At 40.2% G+C, this 24,297-nt stretch overlaps 1 protein-coding gene across 1 annotated transcript in view; it reads right to left on the reverse strand.

Annotated features, from left to right (window-relative positions):
• rab4b (RAB4B, member RAS oncogene family) overlaps positions 1-22,853 on the reverse strand; it is a 49,104-nt gene extending 26,251 nt beyond the window's left edge. Inside the window, exons 1-3 of the mRNA XM_061878629.1 lie at positions 22,443-22,853; positions 15,836-15,907; positions 15,574-15,682 (exon numbers count right to left, since the gene is read on the reverse strand). Of these exons, the coding sequence (XP_061734613.1) occupies positions 15,574-15,652 (79 nt within the window). The 5' untranslated portion in view covers positions 15,653-15,682; positions 15,836-15,907; positions 22,443-22,853. The remainder of the gene's footprint in view (positions 1-15,573; positions 15,683-15,835; positions 15,908-22,442) is intronic.
• Between the last annotated feature and the right edge of the window lie 1,444 nt (positions 22,854-24,297).

Below are 24,297 nucleotides of genomic sequence, written 5' to 3' on the forward strand. Positions count from 1 at the left end.
GGGTACGTGAGATTTTTTTTTAAATATTCTAAAAATAGCAACAATTCAAAAATCCTTTATAAATATATTTATTGAATAATACTTCAACAAAATATGAATGTAAGTTCATAAACTGTAAAAAGAAATGCAACAATAAAGATGTCTTTTTTTGTGAAGAAATTTTTAGAATTAAGTTCATGAATCCAGATGGATCTAATAATAATAATAATGGATTAGATTTATATCGCGCTTTTCTATTGTTATATACTCAAAGCGCTCACAGAGAAGTGGGAACCCATCATTCATTCACACCTGGTGGTGGTAAGCTACATCAGTGGCCACAGCTGCCCTGGGGTAGACTAACGGAAGCGTGGCTGCCAGTTTGCGCCTACGGCCCCTCCAACCACCACCTATCATTCATTCGTCATTCATTCACCGGTGTGAGCGGCACCGGGGGCAAAGGGTGAAGTGTCCTGCCCAAGGACACAACGGCAGCGACTTTGATGTCCATAGGTGGAAAGCGAACCTGCAACCCTCAGGTTTCTGGCACAGCCGCTCTACCCACTACGCCATACCCCCGTCTCTATTACAACCCCCAAAGAGGACACTTTAAGTTGATGATTATTTCTATGTGTAGAAATCTTTACTTACAAATTAATCACTTGTTTATTTTTCAACAAGTTTTTAGTTATTTGTATATCTTTTTTTCCAAATAGTTCAAGAAAGACCACTACAAATTAGCAAAATTTTGCACTGTTATACAATTTAATAAATCAGAAACTGATGACATAGTGCTGTATTTTACTTCTTTATCTCTTTTTTTTTTTCAACCAAAAATGCTTTGCTCTGATTAGGGGGTACTTGAATTAAAAAAATGTTCACATGGGGCAAATCACTGAAAAAAGGTTGAGAACCACTGCTCTAGTGCAGTGTTTTTCAACCTTTTTTGAGCCAAGCCACATTTTTTGCGTTGAAAAAAATCCAGGGACACACCACCGGCAGAAATCATTAAAAAACGAAACTCAGTTGACAGTAGGGGTGAGGGAAAAATCGATTTGAATCGCAATTCTCACGCTGTGCGATTCAGAATAGATTCTCTCTTTTTTTTTTTAAAATCGATTTAAAAAAAAAAAATCAATCCAACAAAACAAAACAATACACAGCAATACCATAACAATGCAATCCAATTCCAAAACCAAACCTGACCCAGCAAACCTCAGAACTGCAATAAACAGCAATTGAGAGGAGACAAATACGACACAAAACAAACCAAAAGTAGTGAAACAAAAATGAATATTACCAACAAAAGTATCAATATTAGTTATAATTTCAGCATAGCAGTGATTAAAAATCCCTCATTGACATTATCATTTTTAAAAATAAAGAAAAGAACAATAGTCTCACAGTGGCTTACACTTGCATCGCATCTCATAAGCTTGACAACACACTGTGTCCAATGTTTTCACAAAGATAAAATAAGTGGTATTTTTGGTTTGTTTAATAGTTAAAACAAATTTACATTGTTGCAATCAGTTGATAAAACATTGTCCTTTACAATTATAAAAGCTTTTTAAAAAAAATCTACTACTCTGCTAGCATGTCAGGCAGATCCTGCTGAAATCCTATGTATTGAATGAATACAGAATCCTTTTGAATCGGAGAAATATTGTTTTTGAATCGAGAATCGCGTTGAATTGAAAAAAATTGATATATAATCGAATCGCGACCCCAAGAATCGATATTGAATCGAATCGTGGGACACCCAAAGATTCGCAGCCCTAGCTGACAGTAAAAAGCCGTTGTCGCAATTGTTAGATATGAATTTACCGTGAATTGATTAACGTGGACCCCGACTTAAAGAAGTTGGAAAAACTTATTCGGGTGACTTTTTACTGTCAATATCTGCTGCTGAGTTTCAGGTGGCAGCAGGTTTGTGGATGTCGGGAACAAAACTAATCAGATATGTACGCATGTTTAGATTATTCACATGTTTTTTTTGTAGGTTGTTTGTTTTATTTAATTTTTATTGAAAAATGTTGTCCTCGGTCAGTGCTTATGGTATGCTTGTAATGTGTCTGTGTTGTGGTGTATGCATTCTTTTGTATCATGACCTATTGAATATTTACTTTGTTAACCTACCTCAGGACAACGGATGAAAATTAGCTATTGTGCTAACTCCGGCAAATTTACATTGTTGCACTATGTTGATGAATATGAATTGCCCTAATTCAAATAATTATATAAATAAACATGGTTTGTCATGATCCCAATATGCAAATAACAGTGGGAGGCACCGTGTAGGTAAAAAGGTTTCTAACGCTTTAACCAAAATTAAACAAAAGGCGAGTGCCGCTAAGAAAAGGCATTGAAGCTTAGGGATGGCTATGCAAAACAAAACTGAACTGAACTGGCTGCAAAGTAAACAAAAACAGAATGCTGGACGACAGCAAAGACTTACAGCATGTGGACGCCGTACATGACATGACAATCAACAACAAAATAGAAGTGCAGGACAAGAACTAAAATATCACACACAGGAAAACACCAAAAACCTTAAAATAAGTCACGGCGTAATGTGACAGTGGTGACAGTACACCTACTATGAGACAAGAGCTAAATTGATGCATGCTTGCTTATGGTTTGAATTCATATCCAACAATTGCGACAACAACTTTTACCGTCAATATCAGCTGCTGAGTTTCATATGTTTTATGTTTTCTGCTTGTGGTGTGTCTCGACATATTTTCTATGGAAAAAAATCTGCCTTGGCTCAAAAAAAAGTAGAAAAACACTGAATTAGAGGACATCCATAGATAGGCCATTGAAGATAAACGATAGGATTCAAATTCAGAGGTGGGTAGAGTAGCCAGAAATTGTACTCAAGTAAGAGTACTGTTACTTTAGAGATTTATTACTCAAGTAAAAGTAAGGAGTAGTCACCCAAATATTTACTTGAGTAAAAGTAAAAAGTATGTTGTGAAAAAACTACTCAAGTACTGAGTAACTGATGAGTAACCTGTTCGTTTAATGATGACGGCAACAAATAATGCACAACATAAAAATAGCAATAAGCAAATTCAGAGTCAGGAATTTCTCTTAAGCAACCAAAACAATATTATATATTAAATAATAATAAATTAAAATAAAAAAAAATTAAGGCAAATTGAGCCACAATAACTTAACAGCAACACAGGCTCAGTAGGCATTGATTGATTGATTGATTGAAACTTGTATTAGTAGATTGCACAGTACAGTACATATTCCCTACAATTGACCACTAAATGGTAACACCCCAATAATAGTTTTTCAACGTTTATCAATTATTTAATAAATGACCAAGTCGAGGTGATCTACCTCATATATACATACACACATATCATATATATATATATATACCTTTATATATATACAGTATATAATTTATATTTATTTATTTTGCGTTTTTTGTTCACATGTTAAAGGTGTTTTAATGAATATACATGCATGTTTAACATATAGATTCCTATCTTTAATGAAGACAAGAATAAAAGTTGGTGTATTACCTGATTCTGATGACTTGTATTGATTGGAATCAGACAGTAGTGCTGATAACGTCCCGGTTTTCAAATGGAGGAGAAAAAAAGTTCCTCTTTTCTGTCTAATACCACATGAAAGTCGTTGGTTTTTGGCATCTTATTTGTCCAGCTTCCATATTCGTTTTTATACACTTTACAAGAAATACATTGGCGGCAAACTCCGTAGCTTGCTAGCTTGTTTGCTCTGGCTTTCGGAGACTCTTATTTTGTTAACGCAGGCGCGAGGGAGCGGCACTTTTATTGTGAAGGCAGGAACTGTGCGATCAGTCTTTAGGCTTTTGACGGGAAGTACGGTTGAAATAAAAAGTGTCTTTTTTCCTTTACACTTTTGATTGATTGGTTGGTTGATTGAAACTTTTATTAGTAGATTGTACAGTACAGTACATATTCCGCACAGTTGACCACTAAATGGTAACACCCCAATAAGTTTTTCAACATGTCGGGTTCTACGTGTGACGGTCACGTGACCACCTGGCTCTGTTTGATTGGTCCAACGTCACAAGTGACTGCATGTAATTGGTGAAACGTAAGCATGCGTAGTTCTTACTTTGAATGCGTGTCTGACAAAATCAAAACAAACAAAGCGTGCATTAAGAGATCGATTAAAAAAAAAGTAGCGAGTAGCGACCTGATTGCAGATAAATGGAGCGGAGTAAAAGTAGCGTTTCTTCTCTATAATATAACTATGCTCAAGTAAAAGTATGTTGCATAAAAACTACTCTTAGAAGTACAATTTATCCCAAAAGTTACTCAAGTAGATGTAACGGAGTAAATGGAGCGCGTTACTACCCACCTCTGTACAAATTATATGAGTTTTTTAAATGAATCCAGTAAGTTTAACTCAAACTATTGGATACACGCTTTTGTAATTAGTGTTATTGTAGCTAATCTTTTATTAACCTGTTATTAACATTATTAGATGGGCATTCGTTATTAGGTTGGGTCCTGTCTACATCACTTGGCAACTTGGCAACAATTAAGAACAATGCCTGTGCAGTGCATTGATTTTGGAGATATAACATAATTAAAATTAATTTTTTGGGTAATTTATCTGAAGGGTCAAGGAGGTGTTTCTACCTGAGAAAGGTGATTACCTTGAGACGGCGAACGCACCATCTGGAAACATCCTTTAAATGCAGGACAATGACTTCAAATGTAAATAATAAATAAATATGATTTTACTAATGAAATAATAATTTTAACCAACATTATGACCCCAAGAGGGACAGACTGTAGAAAAATGTATGGATGGATTATAAAGTGTTTAATAAATAAATTAGTACCAATACACTTGTACTGTATGTGCACCTTATAGCCACAAGGTGGCAGACAAAGATAAGGGAATACAGAGCCGTGTGCAAAGAGACATGGCCAACAGAACAACAAGCACCATTAATGCGACCAAGGACGTGATGCCTGCAATTGCTGTCATTTGATGTTAGTTTTGGATTAAATTAAGCCAAATAATACGTATGTGTATAGTTCTAAACATAAACGTACAATAAAACATTCTCATTTTTAAAAAAATCATTTTTTTTTTAATCAATCCAACAAAGCACTACACAGCAATACCATAACAATGCAATCCAATTCCAAAACCAAACCTGACCCAGCAACACTCAGAACTGCAATAAACAGAGCAATTGAGAGGAGACACAAACACGACACAGAACAAACCAAAAGTAGTGAAACAAAAATGAATATTATCAACAACAGTATCAATATTAGTTATCATTTCAGCATAGCAGTGATTAAAAATCTCTCAATGACATTATCATTAGACATTTATAAAAAATAAAAAGAAAATAACAATAGTGTCACAGTGGCTTACACTTGCATCGCATCTCATAAGCTTGACAACACACTGTGTCCAATATTTTCACAAAGATAAAATAAGTCATATTTTTGGTTCGTTTCATCGTTAAAACAAATTTACATTATTGCAATCAGTTGATAAAATATTGTCCTTTACAATTATAAAAGCTTTTTTTTAAAATCTACTACTCTGCTTGCATGTCAGCAGACTGGGGTAGATCCTGCTGAAATCCTACGTATTGAATGAATACAGAATAGTTTCGAATCGGAAAAATATCGTTTTTGAATCGAGAATCGAATCGAAAAAATTCGATATATTAACGAATTGTGACCCCAATAATCCATATTGAATCGAATCGTGGACACCCAAAGATTCGTAGCCCTAATATATATACATACCTCAGTTGGTAGAGTGGCCGTGCCAGCAACTTGAGGGTTGCAGGTTCGATTCCCGCTTGTGCCATCCTAGTTACTGCCGTTGTGTCCTTGGGCAAGACACTTTACCCACCTGCTCCCAGTGCCACCCACACTGGTTTAAATGTAACTTAGATATTGGGTGTCACTATGTAAAGCGCTTTGAGTCACTTGAGAAAAGCGCTATATAAATATAATTCACTTCGCTTCACTACATATACACACACACACACATACATACATGTATACATATATATATATATATATATATATATATATATATATATATATATAAATAAAAGGAGGATAGGGATGATGTTCGTTAAGAAATGATCAATGTCGATGCCATTAGTGACTCCCCTTATCGAACCGATTCCTTTATCGAATCTCTCATCGAACCCAGATAGGTTGTTGTGTGTGCACTGAGTTCCAAAAACAAAGATGTTATGTGACTGGGCTGGCACGCTGTTTATATGGAGGAAAAGCGGACGTGACTGAAGACAGCATGCGAACGTTAAAGGGTGAAGGTTTCAGGTGAGAGAGGATGCTTAAGGCACGCCCCCAATATTGTTGTCGGGGTGGAAATTGTCACAAATCTGCAGAATGGTTGCCCTGGGAGATTTTCGGGAGGGGCACTGAAATTCATTCCTCTTCTTTCCTGACAATTTAAATCAATGTTCAAGTATATATTTTTTTTATTGTAAAGAATAATAAATACATTTTAATTTAATTATTCATTTTAGCTTCTGGGCTTCACGGTGGAAGAGGGGTTAGTGCGTCTGCCTCACAATACGAAGTTCCTGCAGTCCTGGGGTCAAATCCAGGCTCGGGATCTTTCTGTGTGGAGTTTGCATGTTCTCCCCGTGAATGCGTGGGTTCCCTCCGGGTACTCCGGCTTCCTCCCCCTTCCAAAGACATGCACCTGGGGATAGGTTGATTGGCAACACTAAATTGGCCCTAGTGTGTGAATGTGAGTGTGAATGTTGTCTGTCTATCTGTGTTGGCCCTGCGATGAGGTGGCGACTTGTCCAGGGTGTACCCCGCCTTCCGCCCGATTGTAGCTGAGATAGGCGCCAGCGCCCCCCGCCACCCCAAAAGGGAATAAGCGGTAGGAAATGGATGGATTTTAGCTTCTGTTTTTTCGATGAACAATATTTGTGTAATATTTCTTCAAACTTATTGTGATTAAAATAAAAATAAAAAATACTCTAGAAAATCTGTAGGATCAAATTTAAATCTTGTTTCAAAGTCTTTTGAATTTCTTTTAAAATTTTTGTTCTGGAAAATCTAGAAGAAATAATAATTTGTCTTTGTTAGAAATATAGATTGGTCCAATTAGTTATATATTCTAACAAAGTGCAGATTGGATTTTCACCTATTTAAAACATGTCATCAAAAATATATATTTATTGTAAGAAATCATTAAGATGATCAGTGTTTCCACAAAGATAAATCCATTAATTATTAATATTAACATAGAGTTAAAGGTATATTGAGAAAATTGGCTATTTCTGGCAATTTATTTAAGTGTGTATCAAACTGGTAGCCCTTTGCATTAATCAGTACTCAAGAAGTAGCTCTTGGTTTCTAAAAGGTTGGTGACCGCTGATTTAGAATGTATCCATTTTATTTTTGTTCAAAGAAAAAAAAACTCTTACCACAAGTACCACTAGATGGAGCCGGTGTACCAGCAGTGGTATCCATACCACATTTTGAGAATCAGTGCCTAGTATTACACATATTTCAAATAACACAACCAAACCAAAATGTATGAATATTGACAGATGGATGCAGAGGTTAATTATGTGCATCTTGCGTTAATTTTTCAGCATATGCTATATGTTGCTGGCATAGGTACAAAGTCACTTTATTTCTAGTAAATAAAACAATTTTCAGACTAATTATTTGAAAATAGATGCCCTGTCCTGCCATGAGGTGGCGACTTGTCCAGGGTATACACCGCCTTACGCCCGATTGTAGCTGAGATAGGCACCAGCCCCCCCCTCCGCGACCCCAGAGGGAATAAACGGTAGAAAATGGATGGATGGATAGATGCCCTGTTGAACATGAAAAATAAATAAGAGCAAACAGGTGTAATGAGAAAATGTTGCAGATTTGACTCTAAAAGAATAAAGTAAACTGTAAAAAAATATTTAAATTAAATTAATGGAGATAGGTTAATTGGCAACACTAAATTGGCCCTAGTGTGTGAATGTTGTCTATCTTTGTTGACCCTGTGATCAGGTGGCGACTTGTCCAGGGTGTACACCACCTTCCGCCCGAATGCAGCTAACGGGACAAGCGGTAGGAAATGGATGGATGGATGGGTTCCACGATGAAATATTTTTGGGGGGTAAATATTACATATTGCCATATAAATAAAACAAGGTTTTCTTGGACAAAAAGGCCTTAAAACATAAGAAAACAAAGAATTATGAAAACGTATAAATGACAGAGAGATCTGAAGTTGATCTAGGGATTTAAATGTTGAAAGTAAAAATGATATATATTGATGTATTATCTTTTTCTTAACACTGTTATGACTGGGGTCCTTTTTAAAGGCTATTAAAAACATAAAAATGAAATACAAAAGCAATGAGAAAATGTTGCAGATTTGACTATAATAATATAAACTGTAAAACAAATATATTTAAATTAATTCAATATTGGTATGAATTGTTGGCCTTTCAAAATATTCCACTTGGAAATATTTTATCTTTTTTTTTTAACACTTTTATGAGTGGGGCCCTTTTGGATACTCAATACCTTTTTTTTTTCAAACTGTTATTGTTCAGAAAACAAAAATGAACTAACAGCTATCCATCCATCCATCCATCCATCTTCTTCCGCGTATCCGAGGTCGGGTCGCAGGGGCAACAGCCTAAGCAGGGAAACCAAGACTTCCCTCTCCCCAGCCACTTCGTCTAGCTCTTCCCGGGGGATCCCGAGGCGTTCCCAGGCCAGCCGGGAGACATAGTCTTCCCAACGTGTCCTGGGTCTTCCCCGTGGCCTCCTACCGGTTGGACGTGCCCTAAACACCTCCCTAGGGAGGCGTTCAGGTGGCATCCTGACCAGATGCCCGAACCACCTCATCTGGCTCCTATCGATGTGAAGGAGCAGCGGCTTTACTTTGAGTTCCTCCCGGATGGCAGAGCTTCTCACCCTATCTCTAAGGGAGAGCTCCCCCACACGGCGGAGGAAACTCATTTCGGCCGCTTGTACCCGTGATCTTATCCTTTCGGTCATGACCCAAAACTCATGACCATAGGTGAAGATGGGAACGTAGATCGACCGGTAAATTGAGAGCTTTGCCTTCCGGCTCAGCTCCTTCTTCACCACAACGGATCGGTACAACGTCCGCATTACTGAAGACGCCGCACCGATCGGCCTGTCGATCTCACGATCCACTCTTCCCCCACTCGTGAACAAGACTCCTAGGTACTTGAACTCCTCCACTTGGGGCAGGGTCTCCTCCCCAACCCGTAGATGGCATTCCACCCTTTTCCGGGCGAGAACCATGGACTCGGACTTGGAGGTGCTGATTCTCATTCCGGTTGCTTCACACTCGGCTGCGAACCGATCCAGTGAGAGCTGAAGATCCTGGCCAGATGAAGCCATCAGGACCACATCATCTGCAAAAAGCAGAGACCTAATCCTGTGGTCACCAAACCGGAACCCCTCAACGTCTTGACTGCGCCTAGAAATTCTGTCCATAAAAGTTATGAACAGAATCGGTGACAAAGGACAGCCTTGGCGGAGTCCAACCCTCACTGGAAATGTGTTCGACTTACTGCCGGCAATGCGGACCAAGCTCTGGCACTGATCGTACAGGGAGTGGACCGCCACAATAAGACAGTCCGATACCCCATACTCTCTGAGCACTCCCCACAGGACTTCCCGAGGGACACGGCCAAATGCCTTCTCCAAGTCCACAAAGCACATGTAGACTGGTTGGGCAAACTCCCATGCACCCTCAAGAACCCTGCCGAGAGTATAGAGCTGGTCCACAGTTCCACGACCAGGACGAAAACCACACTGTTCCTCCTGAATCCAAGGTTCGACTATCCGGCGCAGCCTCTTCTCCAGTACACCTGAATAAACCTTACCGGGAAGGCTGAGGAGTGTGATCCCACGATAGTTGGAACACACCCTCCGGTCCCCCTTCTTAAAGAGAGGAACCACCACCCCGGTCTGCCAATCCAGAGGTACCGCCCCCGATGTCCACGCGATGCTGCAGAGTCTTGTCAACCAAGACAGCCCAACAGCATCCAGAGCCTTAAGGAACTCCGGGCGGATCTCGTCCACCCCTGGGGCCTTGCCACCGAGGAGCTTTTTAACAACCTCAGCGACCTCAGCCCCAGAAATCGGAGAGTCCACCACAGATTCCCCAGGTACTGCTTCCTCATAGGAAGACGTGTTGGTGGGATTGAGGAGGTCTTCGAAGTATTCCCTCCACCGATCCACAACATCCACAGTTGAGGTCAGCAGAACACCATCCGCACCATACACGGAAGTCGTTTTCCATGGCTTCCCCGAACTCCTCCCATGTCCGAGTTTTTGCCGCTGCGACCGCTAAAGCTGCACACCGCTTGGCCTATCGGTACCTGTCCACTGCTTCCGGAGTCCTATGAGCCAAAAGGACCCGATAGGACTCCTTCTTCAGCTTGACGGCATCCCTCACCGCCGGTGTCCACCAAGGGGTTTTAGGATTGCCGCCCCGACAGGCACCAACAACCTTGCGGCCACAGCTCCGATCTGCCGCCTCGACAATAGAGGTGCGGAACATGGTCCACTCGGACTCAATGTCCAGCACCTCCCTCGTGACATGTTCAAAGTTCTTCCGGAGGTGGGAATTGAAACTTTCTCTGACAGGAGACTCTGCCAGACGTTCCCAGCAGACCCTCACAATGCATTTGGGCCTCCCAGGTCTGTCCGGCATCCTCCCCCACCATCGCAGCCAACTCACCACCAGGTGGTGATCGGTAGAAAGCTCCGCCCCTCTCTTCACCCGAGTGTCCGAAACATAATGCCGCAAATCCGTTGACACAACTACAAAGTCGATCATGGAACTGCGGCCTAACAGCTATGTTGTCATGAATTGTTGACCTTTTTAAGGCTAAATTTACTTCACATCTAATATTCTAAAACATTTGGGGGTGAAGCAAGGGGGAATTTTTAATTAAAAAAACATGTTTTCTTTTTACAAAAAAGGGCAAAAAAGATAATGGTTTTACTAGAGAGGTCTGATAATATTGGCCTGCCGATATTATCGGCCAATAAATTCTTCAAAATGTAATATCCAAAATTATCGGCATTGGTTTCAAAAAGTAAAATTAATGACTTTTTAAAACGCCGCTGTACGGAGCGGTACATATCTGGTAAAACACGGACGGGGGTCTAGTATACTCTGGACTGAAGCTGTGTGCCGTCATTGTTTTTGTAGCTGTTGTTTTGAGGCATGTTTAAAAAAATAATAATAATAATGCACTTTGTGAATTTCAAAGTATAGTATTTCCCAGGCTTCACGGTGGAAGAGGGGTTAGTGCGTCTGCCTCACAATACGAAGGTCCTGCAGTCCTGGGTTCAAATCCAGGCTCGGGATCTTTCTGTGTGGAGTTTGCATGTTCTCCCCGTGAATGCGTGGGTTCCCTCCGGGTACTCCGGCTTCCTCCCACTTCCAAAGACATGCACCTGGGGATAGGTTGATTGGCAACACTAAATTGGCCCTACTGTGTGAATGTGAGTGTGAACGTTGTCTGTCTATCTGTGTTGGCCCTGTGATGAGGTGGCGACTTGTCCAGGGTGTACCCCGCCTTCCGCCCGATTGTAGCTGAGATAGGCGCCAGCGCCCCCCGCGACCCCGAAAGGGAATAAGCGGTAGAAAATGGATGGAGTATTTCCCATAGTTGTAACAATGGGTGTCAGGATTATCTCAGGGAGAGCATGTCCCAAATTCCAGTCTGTTTTGAGGCATGTTAAAAAAAATAATGCACTTTGTGACTTCAATAATAAATATGGCAGTGCCATGTTGGCACTTTTTTCCATAAGTAGGGTTGACGCTGTTCTCTTATTTTGGAAACCCTTTTTTTTGATTGATTGATTGAAACTTGAATTAGTAGATTGCACAGTACAGTACAAATTCCTTACAATTGACCACTAAATGGTAACACCCCAATAAGTTTTTCAACTTGTTTAAGTCGGGGTCCACGTTGATCAATTCATGGTAAAATTACATTGTTTAAAGGCCTACTGAAAGCCACTACTAGCGACCACGCAGTCTGATAGTTTATATATCAATGATGAAATATTAACATTGCAACACATGCCAATACGGCCGCTTTAGTTTACTAAATTACAATTTCCCGCAGAGTTTCTTGTTGAAAACGTCGCGGAATGATGACGCGTATGATGACGCGTGTTTGTGACGGCTCGGGTTGGAGGGGACATATTAGCCCAGCACCACTTACGGCTAAAAGTCATCTCTTTTCATCGCATAATTACACAGTAATTTGAACATCTGTGTTGCTGAATCTTTTGCAATTTGTCCAATTAATAATGGAGACTATAAAGAAGAATGCTGTTGGTGGAAAGCGGTGGATTGCAGTTGCCTTCAGTACCGAAACACAGCCGGTGTTTCTTTGTTTGCTGTGAAGCTTTAACACAGAGCGGTCAAGCGAACATTTTTTCTCTGCGTCAACCAGCAACTCTTTGGATGGGAAAATTGTTATATTAATTTGGCTCTTACTGGAAACATCAGTGGATTATACCTCCTCCTCCTGCAGCTCAAAAAGGCAGCTGTGATCTTGGCTCCTCGGCTTCTCTCAGAGACACTGGCGTACATCGCAGCCATCCGACTTTCAGGTGTGACTTTACAATCTCACTAAAACACTATTAAAACAATAAGCAGATAAGGGATCTTCCAGAATTATCCTAGTAAATGTGTCTAATTACATCTGCCGCCGCCTGGAGCAGTCACCTTTTCTTTTTTTGTGCTTCACTCTAACTTTCCTCATTCACAAATCTTTCATCCTCGCTCAAATTAATGGGGAAATTGTCGCTTTCTCGGTCCGAATAGCTCTTGCTGCTGGAGGCTATGATTATAAATAATGTGAGGAGCCCTACAACCCGTGACGTCACGCGCACATCGTCTGCTACTTCCGGTACAGGCTAGGCTTTTTTATTAGCGACCAAAAGTTGCGAACTTTATCGTCGATGTTCTCTACTAAATACTTTCAGCAAAAATATGCCAATATCGTGAAATGATCAAGTATGACACATAGAATGGACCTGCTATCCCTGTTTAAATAAGAAAATCTCATTTCAATAGGCCATTAATGCATCCAGCGGGGCGTCACAACAAAATTAGGCATAATAATGTGTTAATTCCACGACTGTATATATCGGTATTGGTTGATATCGGAATCGGTAATTAAGAGTTGGACAATATCGGAATATCGGATATCAACAAAAAAGCCATTATCGGACGTCTCTAGTTTTTACTTTATGTCACCGGATAGACCTGAAATTGATCTATAGATATTCAGGCGCGGAAAGTAAAAACATTATATGAATATAAAACTTTTTTTAACACTAACAACTTGGACTTTTAACACTCACCAAAATTGAGGGAGTCCTCATGGGTACAATATATATTTTATTCCATCCATCTATCCATTTTCGGGATAGCGGGGGGTGCTGGAGTCTTTCTCAGCTGCATTCGGGCGGAAGGCGGTGTACACCCTGGACAAGTCGCCATCTCATCACAGGGCCAACACAGATAGACAGACAACATTCACACACTAGGGCCAATTTAGTGTTGCCAATCAACCTATCCCCAGGTACATGTCTTTGGAGGTGGGAGGAAGCCGGAGTACCCGGAGGGAACCCACACAGTCATGGGGAGAACATGCAAACTCCACACAGAAAGATCCCGAGCCCGGGATTAAACCCTGACTACTCAGGACCTCCGTAATGTGAGGCAGACGCACTAACCCAGGGTTCACCAACCTTTTTGAAACCAAGAGCTACTTCTTGGGTACTGATTAATGCGAGGGGCTCCCAGTTTGATACACATTTAAATAAATTGCCAGAAATAGCCAATTTGCTCAATTTACCCTCAACAAATATATATATATATATATATATATATATATATACAAAAAAAAAAGGGTATTTCTGTCTGTCATTCCGTCGTACATTGTTTTTCCTTTTACGGAATATTTTTTGTAGAGAATAAGTGATGAAAAAAACACTTAATTGAACGGTTTAAAAGAGGAGAAAACACGAAAAAAAAAGAAAATTTAATTTTGAAAGATAGCTTATCTTCAATTTCGACTCTTTCAAATTCAAAATGTATCCCAAAAAAATGGAGAAAAACTAGCTAATTCAAATCTTTAAAAAAAAAAAATAATAATAATAATTTATGGAACATCATTAGTAATTTTTCATGATTAAGATTAATTTTAGAATTTTGATGACATGTTTTAAATAGGTTAAAATCCAATCTGCACTTTGTTAGAATATATAACAAATTGGATCAAGCTATATTTCTAACAAAGACAAATCATTATTTCTTCTAGATTTTCCCAGAACAAAAATTTTAAAAGAAATTCAAAAGACTTTGAAATAAGATTTAAAATTGATTCTACGGATTTTCTAGATTTGCCAGAATAATTTTTTTGAAAATAAGTTTGAAGAAATATATAACAAATATTCTTCGTCGAAAAAACAAGCTAAAATGAAGAATCAAATTAAAATGTATTTATTATTCTTTACAATAAAAAAAAAAATACTTGAACAACGATTTAAATTGTCAGGAAAGAAGAGGAAGGAATTTAAAAGGTAAAAAGGTATATGTGTTTAAAAATCCTAAAATAATTTTTAATGTATTTTTTCTCTAAAATTGTCTTTCTGAAAGTTATAAGGAGCACAGTAAAAAAATAAATACATTTATTTAAACAAGTGAAGGACAAGTCTTTAAAATATTTTCTTGGCTTTTGAAATTCTATTTTGGAGTTTTATCTCTCTTAGAATTAAAAATGTTGAGCAAAGCGAGACCAGCTTGCGATTAAATAAATAAAATTCAAAAAAATAGAGGCAGATCACTGGTAAGTGCTGCTATTTGAGCTATTTTTAGAACAGGCCAGCGGACGACTCATCAAACTTACGGGCGACCTGGTGTTGGTGACCCCTGCACTAACCCCATGCTACCTTTTTTTTTTTTTTTATATATAAAATAGCCCCCCCCGAGTGCTTTCATTTTTCATTATGCGGCCCTCACCCTTTAAAATAGTTTTTAATCATATTTGTTTTTATATTGTTTTTATTTTTATTAATTTTTTGTTTTATTCAGTCATTGGTGGAGCATAATATTGTTTTTAACATGGCTGTGCAGCACTTTGGAAACGTTATTGTTGTTTAAATGTGCTATATAAATAAAGTGGATTGGATTGGATTGGATCAATGGAAAAAGTTTGCACACCCCCGGCGTAATGTGTACTGCATGTAAGAGGCTGCCTAAAAGGCCAACAGGTGACAAATTACAGAGCCTTCTTGCTCACATCTCTCCTCGGTCCTCCCTGCTTTTTGTTCTACTTTGACACTGTTAAAAGCTCTTTTCACTGAGATTAAAGACAGGGGGCGAGGAAACACAAGGCAGAACATCGTGTGGGGGCCAAAAGGATGTTTTCCTAAGGTGAGCCGACTTACAAGAAAGGGAGGCCTCAAAGGTGTGCAGCTGGCCGGGAAAAAAAAAAAAAAAAAAAACCCTTGTGTTTGCCACTTTTCTTACCTTTAGTGGCCGTTTCATCACTCATTGTCTGTCTCCTGTCTTTCTTGTCCTCCTGAGGCAGTGCAGATGTCATCATCATGACAGATGCGGGAGGCCAAACAAGGCGCTTCTGTGTGTGTGCGTGGAAAAAGCCATGTTATACGCACTCCCGTGTAGGGGAAACGACATGCAGCAAGAGCATGTTTGCAGTGATCATAACAGTGTTTACTACAAACAATGAGTCAGTGGAATGAAATCACGTCTTGCGATAAATAGTGGTTACCTGGCGTCGGTGTTGATATTAAAGATGGCGCGTGGAGCGGCGTCCAACAAAGAGACGCCCCGCTGTTTTATACTAGGAAACAAAGGCGAAAGGGGGTTATTAAAAAGCAGGGTGTCTCTAACAATGATGATCTAAGTTTTGCTAAAAGAGCAACAGAGCCGTGAGTCATGCACACGTACCCCACAACACCATGCAGAGACACGTGTCTTCCAGCAAACATCCACTGTGCACATGCTCATGTACAGTTGTGCTCATAAGTTTACATACTCTCGGGGAAATTATGATTTTTTTGGACATTCTTCAGAGAATATGAATGATAAATACAGTATATGATATACCGTATTTTCTTGAATTGCCGCCGGGGCGCTAACTAATTTAAAACCTCTTCTCACTCCTGCACTTACCAAAGGCATGCAGTAAAAGTAAGCATGCGCTGATTATTTTAAAACCTCTTCTCACTCCTGCACTTACCAAAGGCATACGGTAAAAGTAAGCATGCGCTGATTATTTTAAAACCTCTTCTCACTCCGGCGCTTACCAAAGGCATACGGTAAAAGTAAGCATGCGCTGATTATTTTAAAACCTCTTCTCACTCCGGCGCTTACCAAAGGCATGCAGTAAAAGTAAGCATGCGCTAATTATTTTAAAACCTCTTCTCACTCCGGCGCTTACCAAAGGCATGCGGTAAAAGTAAGCATGCGCTAATTATTTTAAAACCTCTTCTCACTCCGGCGCTTACCAAAGGCATGCGGTAAAGGTAAGCATGCACTAATTATTTTAAAACCTCTTCTCACTCCGGCACTTACCAAAGGCATGCAGTAAAAATTTGAGTGTGAGGTAAGGATACCATCAAGAAAAGCACATTTAATAAAAAAAACGTTATGGTCTTACCTTTACTTATAAATGAAATCCATGCCAGCTCTTTCTGATCAAAAGCATCGATAACTTGTTTATAGAAGTCTTCCCTATCTTTCTTCAGTTTTAAGTCTCGCTGTCCCGATGGAGATCTTCCTTTATTACCTCCTGCTTCGATTAAAAGTCCAGTTTAGAAAACTGCTATCAGACCACTGCTTTCAGTGAGCTCGGCTCCTCAAGTGCGGGGGCGACGAAAGAATTATCCTCGGAAAACTCCCTCTCCCGTTCTGCTCCGTGGGTGATCTCTTTATCCCACCGCTGCCACCAGGAAGTGAAGTGAAGTGAATTATATTTATATAGCGCTTTTCTCGAGTGACTCAAAGCGCTTTACATAGTGAAACCCAATATCTAAGTTACATCTAAGGAAACAACGGAAGTGACTAGGATGGTAGAAGCGGGAATCGAACCTGCAACCCTCGAGTTGCTGACACGGCCACTCTACCAAACGAGCTATGCCGCCCAATGTGTGTTTTTGTATAAATAATACACTGGGTATTTAGGACTGGAACATGCATTATTTCAGCCCGGTTGTTTACATAGCCAGCATAGGTGTTACATCCTAAAAGGTCCGTCGTGCATCCGCCGCGTCATATCCGTCCCAGCACAATTCACGTCACTCATTGTCACTTCTTCTGCAGCCGAGTAGTCGCAAGAAGGATCGCTAGCGCCCTCTACCACCAGGAGGCAGGAGTCATTTAATGACTCATATTTAACAGACGCAGCTGCGGCGTTGTGACGTCTCAAGCCGTCGTCTCGCGGGTTCCCAGGACCACCAAGGAAGGACATGGCTTGGGCAGTTTGACTTAGTTTATTTTTCAATAAAACCTCAGTCCAGGTCGCTCTTCCGCTCCTCCTTTCCGCTCGCACATTATAAATGATTTTAGAATTTTTAAACACATATACCTTTTTACCTTTTAAATTCCTTCCTCTTCTTTCCTGACAGTTTAAATAAATGGATAAGTATTTTTTTTAAAATTATTATTATTATTATTATTATAAAGAATAATAAATACATTTTAATTAGCTTCTGTTTTTTCGACGAGGAATATTTGTGAAATATTTCTTCAAACTTATTATGATTAAAATTGAAAAAAAAAATATCCTGGCAAATCTAGAAAATCCATAGAATCAAATTTAAATCTTATTTCAAAATCTTTTGAATTTCTTTTAAAATTTTTGTTCTGCAAAATCTAGAAGAAATAATGATTTGTCTTTGTTAGAAATATAGCTTGGTCCAATTTGTTATATATCATATATTTTAACCTATTTAAAACATGTCATCAAAATTCTAAAATTAATCTTAATCAGGAAAAAGTACTAATGATGTTCGATAAATTCCTTTTTTATTTTTTTCAAAAAGATTCAAATTAGCTAGTTTTTCTATTAATTTTTTTTGGTTGAATTTTGAATTTTAAAGAGTCGAAATTGAAGATAAACTATGTTTCAAAATTTTATTTTCATTTTTTATGTGGTTGCTCCTCTTTTAAACCGTTTAACTAAGTGTTTTTATCATCATGTATTGTCTACAAAAAACCTTCCGTAAAAGGAAAAAAAATGTACGACGGAATGACAGACAGAAATACCCATTTTTATTAAAGGTAAATTGAGCAAATTGGTTATTTCTGGCAATTTCTTAAGTGTGTATCAAACTGGTAGCCCTTCGTATTAATCAGTACCCAAAAAGTAGCTCTTGGTTTCAAAAAGGTTGGTGACCCCTGGCGTAATATAAGTGGGATACTTTGTGACATTTGCGCAGAAATGCCTTTCTTCCGGCGACTCCACCATGCAGCCCATTTTTCTTCAAGTGCCTCCTTATTGTGCATCTTGAAACAGCCACACCACCATTTTTCAGTGAGTCTTGTATTTCAGCTGAAGTTATTTGTGGATTTTTATTTGCATCTCAAACAATTGTGGCTGAAATCTTTGCTGGTCTACCTAAATCCTTAATTTTCCACTTCTTAATCAGTGTTTGAACACAATCTCAATTCCTTGGATATATTTTTATACCCCTTTCCTGTTTTATGCAGATCCTTAGACAATTATTTTGCCTTCCTCATGACTCAGAATCCAGAAACATATATGCAGCACTGAATGAAAGATGCAACGGTCTGTCAGAAACCCAGAAACTCACTGACCTTTTATACACACACATTAATTAGAAACAAACATGTCACAGGTGAGGATTGGAACCTTGATTAGCCATTCAAACCCGTTTGTGTCAACTTTTGTGCATGTTATCAGATCAAAGTCACTGGGGTATTTAAACTTTTGATCAGGGTCATTTGGGTACTTTCTTTTGTCATTTTGATTTAAAAAGAGTAAACACAGTTGTTTGCCAATGAATAGCTTCACACAACCAGTAAAGGCCTACTGAAACCCACTACTACCGACCACCCAGTCTGATAGTTTATATATCAATGATGAAATATTAACATTGCAACACATGCCAATACGGCCGGGTAAGTTTACTAAATTGCAATTTTAAATTTCGCGCCGAAATATCCTGCTGAAACGTCTCAGTATGATGACGAGTGCGTGTGACGTCACGCATTGTAGAGGACATTGTGTTCCAGCATCGTTCCCACCTATAAGTCATCTGTTTTCATCGCATAATTGTACAGTATTCTGGACATCTGTGTGGCTGAATCTTTTGCAATTGTTCAATGAATAATGGAGACATCAAAGAAGAAAGCTGTAGGTGGGAAGCGGTGTATTGCGGCCGCCTTTAGCAACACAAACACAGCCGGTGTTTCGTTGTTTACATTCCCAAAATATGACGGTGAAGCTTTACTATGGAACAGAGCGGTCAAGCGAACACGGTTGGATTGGGGCGGTATAGCTCGGTTGGTAGAGTGGCCGTGCCAGCAACTTGAGGGTTGAAATATCCTGCTGAAACGTCTCAGTATGATGACGAGTGCGTGTGACGTCACGCATTGTAGAAGACATTGTGTTCCAGCATCGTTCCCAGCTATAAGTCATCTGTTTTCATCGCATAATTCTACAGTATTCTGGACATCTGTGTGGCTGAATCTTTTGCAATTGTTCAATGAATAATGGAGACATCAAAGAAGAAAGCTGTAGGTGGGAAGCGGTGTATTGCGGCCGCCTTTAGCAACACAAACACAGCCGGTGTTTCGTTGTTTACATTCCCGAAATATGACGGTGAAGCTTTACTATGGAACAGAGCGGTCAAGCGAACACGGTTGGATTGGGGCGGTATAGCTCGGTTGGTAGAGTGGCCGTGCCAGCAACTTGAGGGTTGAAATATCCTGCTGAAACGTCTCAGTATGATGACGAGTGCGTGTGACGTCACGCATTGTAGAGGACATTGTGTTCCAGCATCGTTCCCAGCTATAAGTCATCTGTTTTCATCGCATAATTCTACAGTATTCTGGACATCTGTGTGGCTGAATCTTTTGCAATTGTTCAATGAATAATGGAGACATCAAAGAAGAAAGCTCTAGGTGGGAAGCGGTGTATTGCGGCCGCCTTTAGCAACACAAACACAGCCGGTGTTTCATTGTTTACATTCCCGAAATATGACGGTGAAGCTTTACTATGGAACAGAGCGGTCAAGCGAACACGGTTGGATTGGGGCGGTATAGCTCGGTTGGTAGAGTGGCCGTGCCAGCAACTTGAGGGTTGCAGGTTCGATTCCCGCTTCCGCCATCCTAGTCACTACCGTTGTGTCCTTGGGCAAGACACTTTACCCACGTGCTCCCAGTGCCACCCACACTGGTTTAAATGTAACTTAGATATTGGGTTTCACTATGTAAAGCGCTTTGAGTCACTAGAGAAAAGCGCTATATAAAATATAATTCAAATATATAATTCATTGGTCCACACACACAAAGTACAGTGTATTATGCAGCGATCATTTCGAAAGATCGTGTTTCGAAGAGGGTCCCTTGCGAAGGGCAGAGATGGGCATCGCCACCACCCGTCGACTGGTGCTGAAGAAGAGTGTGGGGCCGACCTTCAAGTTGTACAGGTACGACCATATTATTCCACTAAAACACTAGTAACACAATAAGCAGATACGGGATTTTGCAGAATTATCTTAGTAAATTTGTCTAATAACATCTGAATCGTGTTGGCCCTGCGATGAGGTGGCGACTTGTCCAGGTGTACCCCGCCTTCCGCCCGATTGTAGCTGAGATAGGCGCCAGCGCCCCCCGCGAGCCCGAAAGGGAATAAGCGGTAGAAAATGGATGGATGGAACATCTAAATCGCTCCCACTGCCCTGTCTTTTTTTAAATTTTTCTAGTCCTTCACTCTCACTTTCCTCATCCACAAATCTTTCATCCTCGCTCAAATTAATGGGGAAATCGTCGGTTTCTCGGTCAGAATCGCTCTCACTGCTGGTGGCCATGATTGTAAACAATGTTCTGATGTGAGGAGCTCCACAACCCGTGACGTCACGCGCAAATCGTCTGCTACTTCCGGTAAAGGCAAGGCTTTTTTATCAGCACCAAAAGTTGCGAACTTTATCGTGGATGTTCTCTACTAAATCCTTTCAGCAAAAATATGGCAATATCGCGAAATGATCAAGTATGGCACATAGAATGGACCTGCTATCCCCGTTTAAATAAGAACATCTCATTCCAGTAGGCCTTTTAGCATGAGTGGAAGAAAGGTTTTTGTTTTATCATTCATATTCTCTGAAGAATGGCCAAGAAATCATAAATTCTCCCAGGGTATGTAAACTTACGAGTACGACTGTACATGTTGCTTTCATTAGCCAGCGTCAAATGACATATTTTACATCTTCAGTCAGGATTCCAACCGACTTACGACCTTTGATCCTATTGAAAGCGCATGTGTTTTTTTTTGTAGCGGTCACAAGGAAGAACTGATAAGGAGGGAGATGACGTCAAACTCTAAATGGATGTCAATGAGTTCCAGGGTTTATGTAAGGTTCCTTTAAAAAGCAGCACACTCTTGCTGCATTGTGTTTATTTTTTTTTTTTGCAGCAGATCCCCTAAAAACAGCGGAGCATTCTTGTCATATTGAGGATTTAAAAAAAAAAAAAAAAAATTGCAGTACTTTCTTCGCACTTCCTTTGAAAGAGCAAATTTCTGATTGGTCTTTTACCTGATATTAATTATTTTATTGAAGTCATTGGTATTTTACTTTGTATCCTACCCTTTATGCAATATTTTATTTAGTTCTATTTATTTATTAACTGTATATTTAATTTAATTTCATATTTTAAAGTTTTTATTTTTTCTCAATTAATCTTCATATGTTTTACTTGTATTTCATTCTTTATCTCTACTCATAGTTCTAACTATTTTAAAAGTTAAAAGCTTAAGTACCAATGATTGTCACACACACACACACACTAAGTGTTGTAAAATTAACCTCTGCATTTGACCCATCTCCTTGTACAGCCCCTGGGAGGTGAGGGGAGCAGTGAGCAGCAGTGGTGGCCGCGCCCGGGAATAATTTTTGGTGATTTAACCCACAATTCCAGTAAACGTGGGCAAATCTTCGACTGTGCTCCCTTGGACTGGAGTGAGGGCCATTTTTTGTCGTCGTTTTGTTGTGTACGGCGGAGGAAGGCGACAACACAACGGCAGAACTGAGTTCAACAGGTTTATTAAACCTTTTGATGAGTGCGTAGGGTGTTTATGCTACTTCAAGTGACTGGTGTAAGACGATGTGCAGAATAAACAATGTAAATGTTACCAGGCTTTGTTGTCTGTATCTTTTGTGGAACCAAGGGGGTCAGGCAAAAAGGCAGTCTGTGAGAAGGCGAGCGGTCGGGGGCAGGAGAGAAGCAATGATGTCCGTGTCCAAGCAGGGGTCGAGGATCGGGGAAGGCAGTCAGGAATCCAGATGGAAGTCGAGATGTACAACTTGATCACGGAAGACGGGGAAAAAACTGCCGAACAAGGAAGGAAACAGAGAAAGCGAGCAAGTACAAGGGAGGGAAGCCAGAGACGTGACGCTTACTGCGAGAGTGAAACTACGTTCCAGCAAAGGTTCCTCATGTCCGCTGGTCTTTATGCTGTTCCCTCTCATTAAACCCAGGTACGCTGATGAGTGATTGCCTGCAGCTTCGCATGCGCCTGGGCGATCGAGCAGGGGAGTGTTTTGGCGTGCTGCCAACGGAGGTGCTGGCAGACCCAACTGCAGGAGAAAAGCGGGTTCGAGCCCGCGCCGTGACACGTTTACCTAAAATCTTGCACTCTTCCGCCCTCATGTATTACCTCTCGATGAACTCTAAAGAATTGTTTATCATTTTCGCAATTTGAACGGCTTGTACAGCCGAAAACAACAAGCAAAGGGCATTTTTCTTCGAGAAATGCTAAATGGCGCCTCGTACCCATAGGAACAGACGCTGGCTTGACCACCGCGCATATTCAATGAGCCGGACATGATGCCATGTAAATCCAAGAAATAGAGAGCGTATGGATACTAAACAAGAGGCACCATGTTGGACACCAAGGACATGTGCAGCTGTGCCTGGAAGCATTCGATTGCAGTCATTCTGCCGTTAGTTTTCCTGACAAAATAAACCAAAATAATACATTTCAGTATAGTTCTAAATATACTCCTGCTCATGAACTTACAATAAAACATGCTAAATAACTTTGAGGATATTTTGTGGCCATTTGTGATGCATTCCGCCGCTACATTCATGCAGTGTTTAGTGACTCCTGTCACATCGAGGACCTTTGAGTACCATTTTTGCAATGGTTCCTTCGAAAAAGCAAAATGCGCCTGCCATATGGAAGATCTTTCACCAGCGTTTTTTCTGTAGGTCTTTGAAAAAGCATAGAACTCCTGTCATATCGAGGACCTTTGACAACCACTTTTGCAATAGTTCCTTCAAAAAGGCAGACTGGTCCTGTCAAATAGGGGATTTTGACTAGTTTATTTGCAGCAGGGATGCACCGAAATGAAAATTTGTGGCCGAAGCCGAAACCGAATAAAATTTGAGCGCTTGGCCGGAGGCCGAATACCAAATACCGAATAATAAATGCAGTTTTTCACAACTTTTTTATATTGCATAAATAGCCTAGAATCAATCAATCAATCAATGTTTACTTATATAGCCCCTAAATCACTAGTGTCTCAAAGGGCTGCACAAACCACTACGACATCCTCGGTAGGCCCACATAAGGGCAAGGAAAACTCACACCCAGTGGGACGTCGGTGACAATGATGACCCAGTGGGACGTCGGTGACAATGATGACTATGAGAACCTTGGAGAGGAGGAAAGCAATGGATGTTGAGCGGGTCCAACATGATACTGTGAAAGTTCAATCCATAATGGATCCAACACAGTCGCGAGAGTCCAGTCCAAAGCGGATCCAACACAGCAGCGAGAGTCCCGTTCACAGCGGAGCCAGCAGGAAACCATCCCAAGCGGAGGCGGATCAGCAGCGCAGAGATGTCCCCAGCCGATACACAGGCAAGCAGTACATGGGCACCGGATCGGACCGGACCCCCTCCACAAGGGAGAGTGGGACATAGAAGAACATTTTTAGACATGTTTTTCATCCATCCATCCATTTTCTACCGCTTATTCCCTTT

This window comes from Nerophis ophidion, linkage group LG18, assembly GCF_033978795.1.
Source record: "Nerophis ophidion isolate RoL-2023_Sa linkage group LG18, RoL_Noph_v1.0, whole genome shotgun sequence".
NCBI classification, from domain to species: domain Eukaryota; kingdom Metazoa; phylum Chordata; class Actinopteri; order Syngnathiformes; family Syngnathidae; genus Nerophis; species Nerophis ophidion.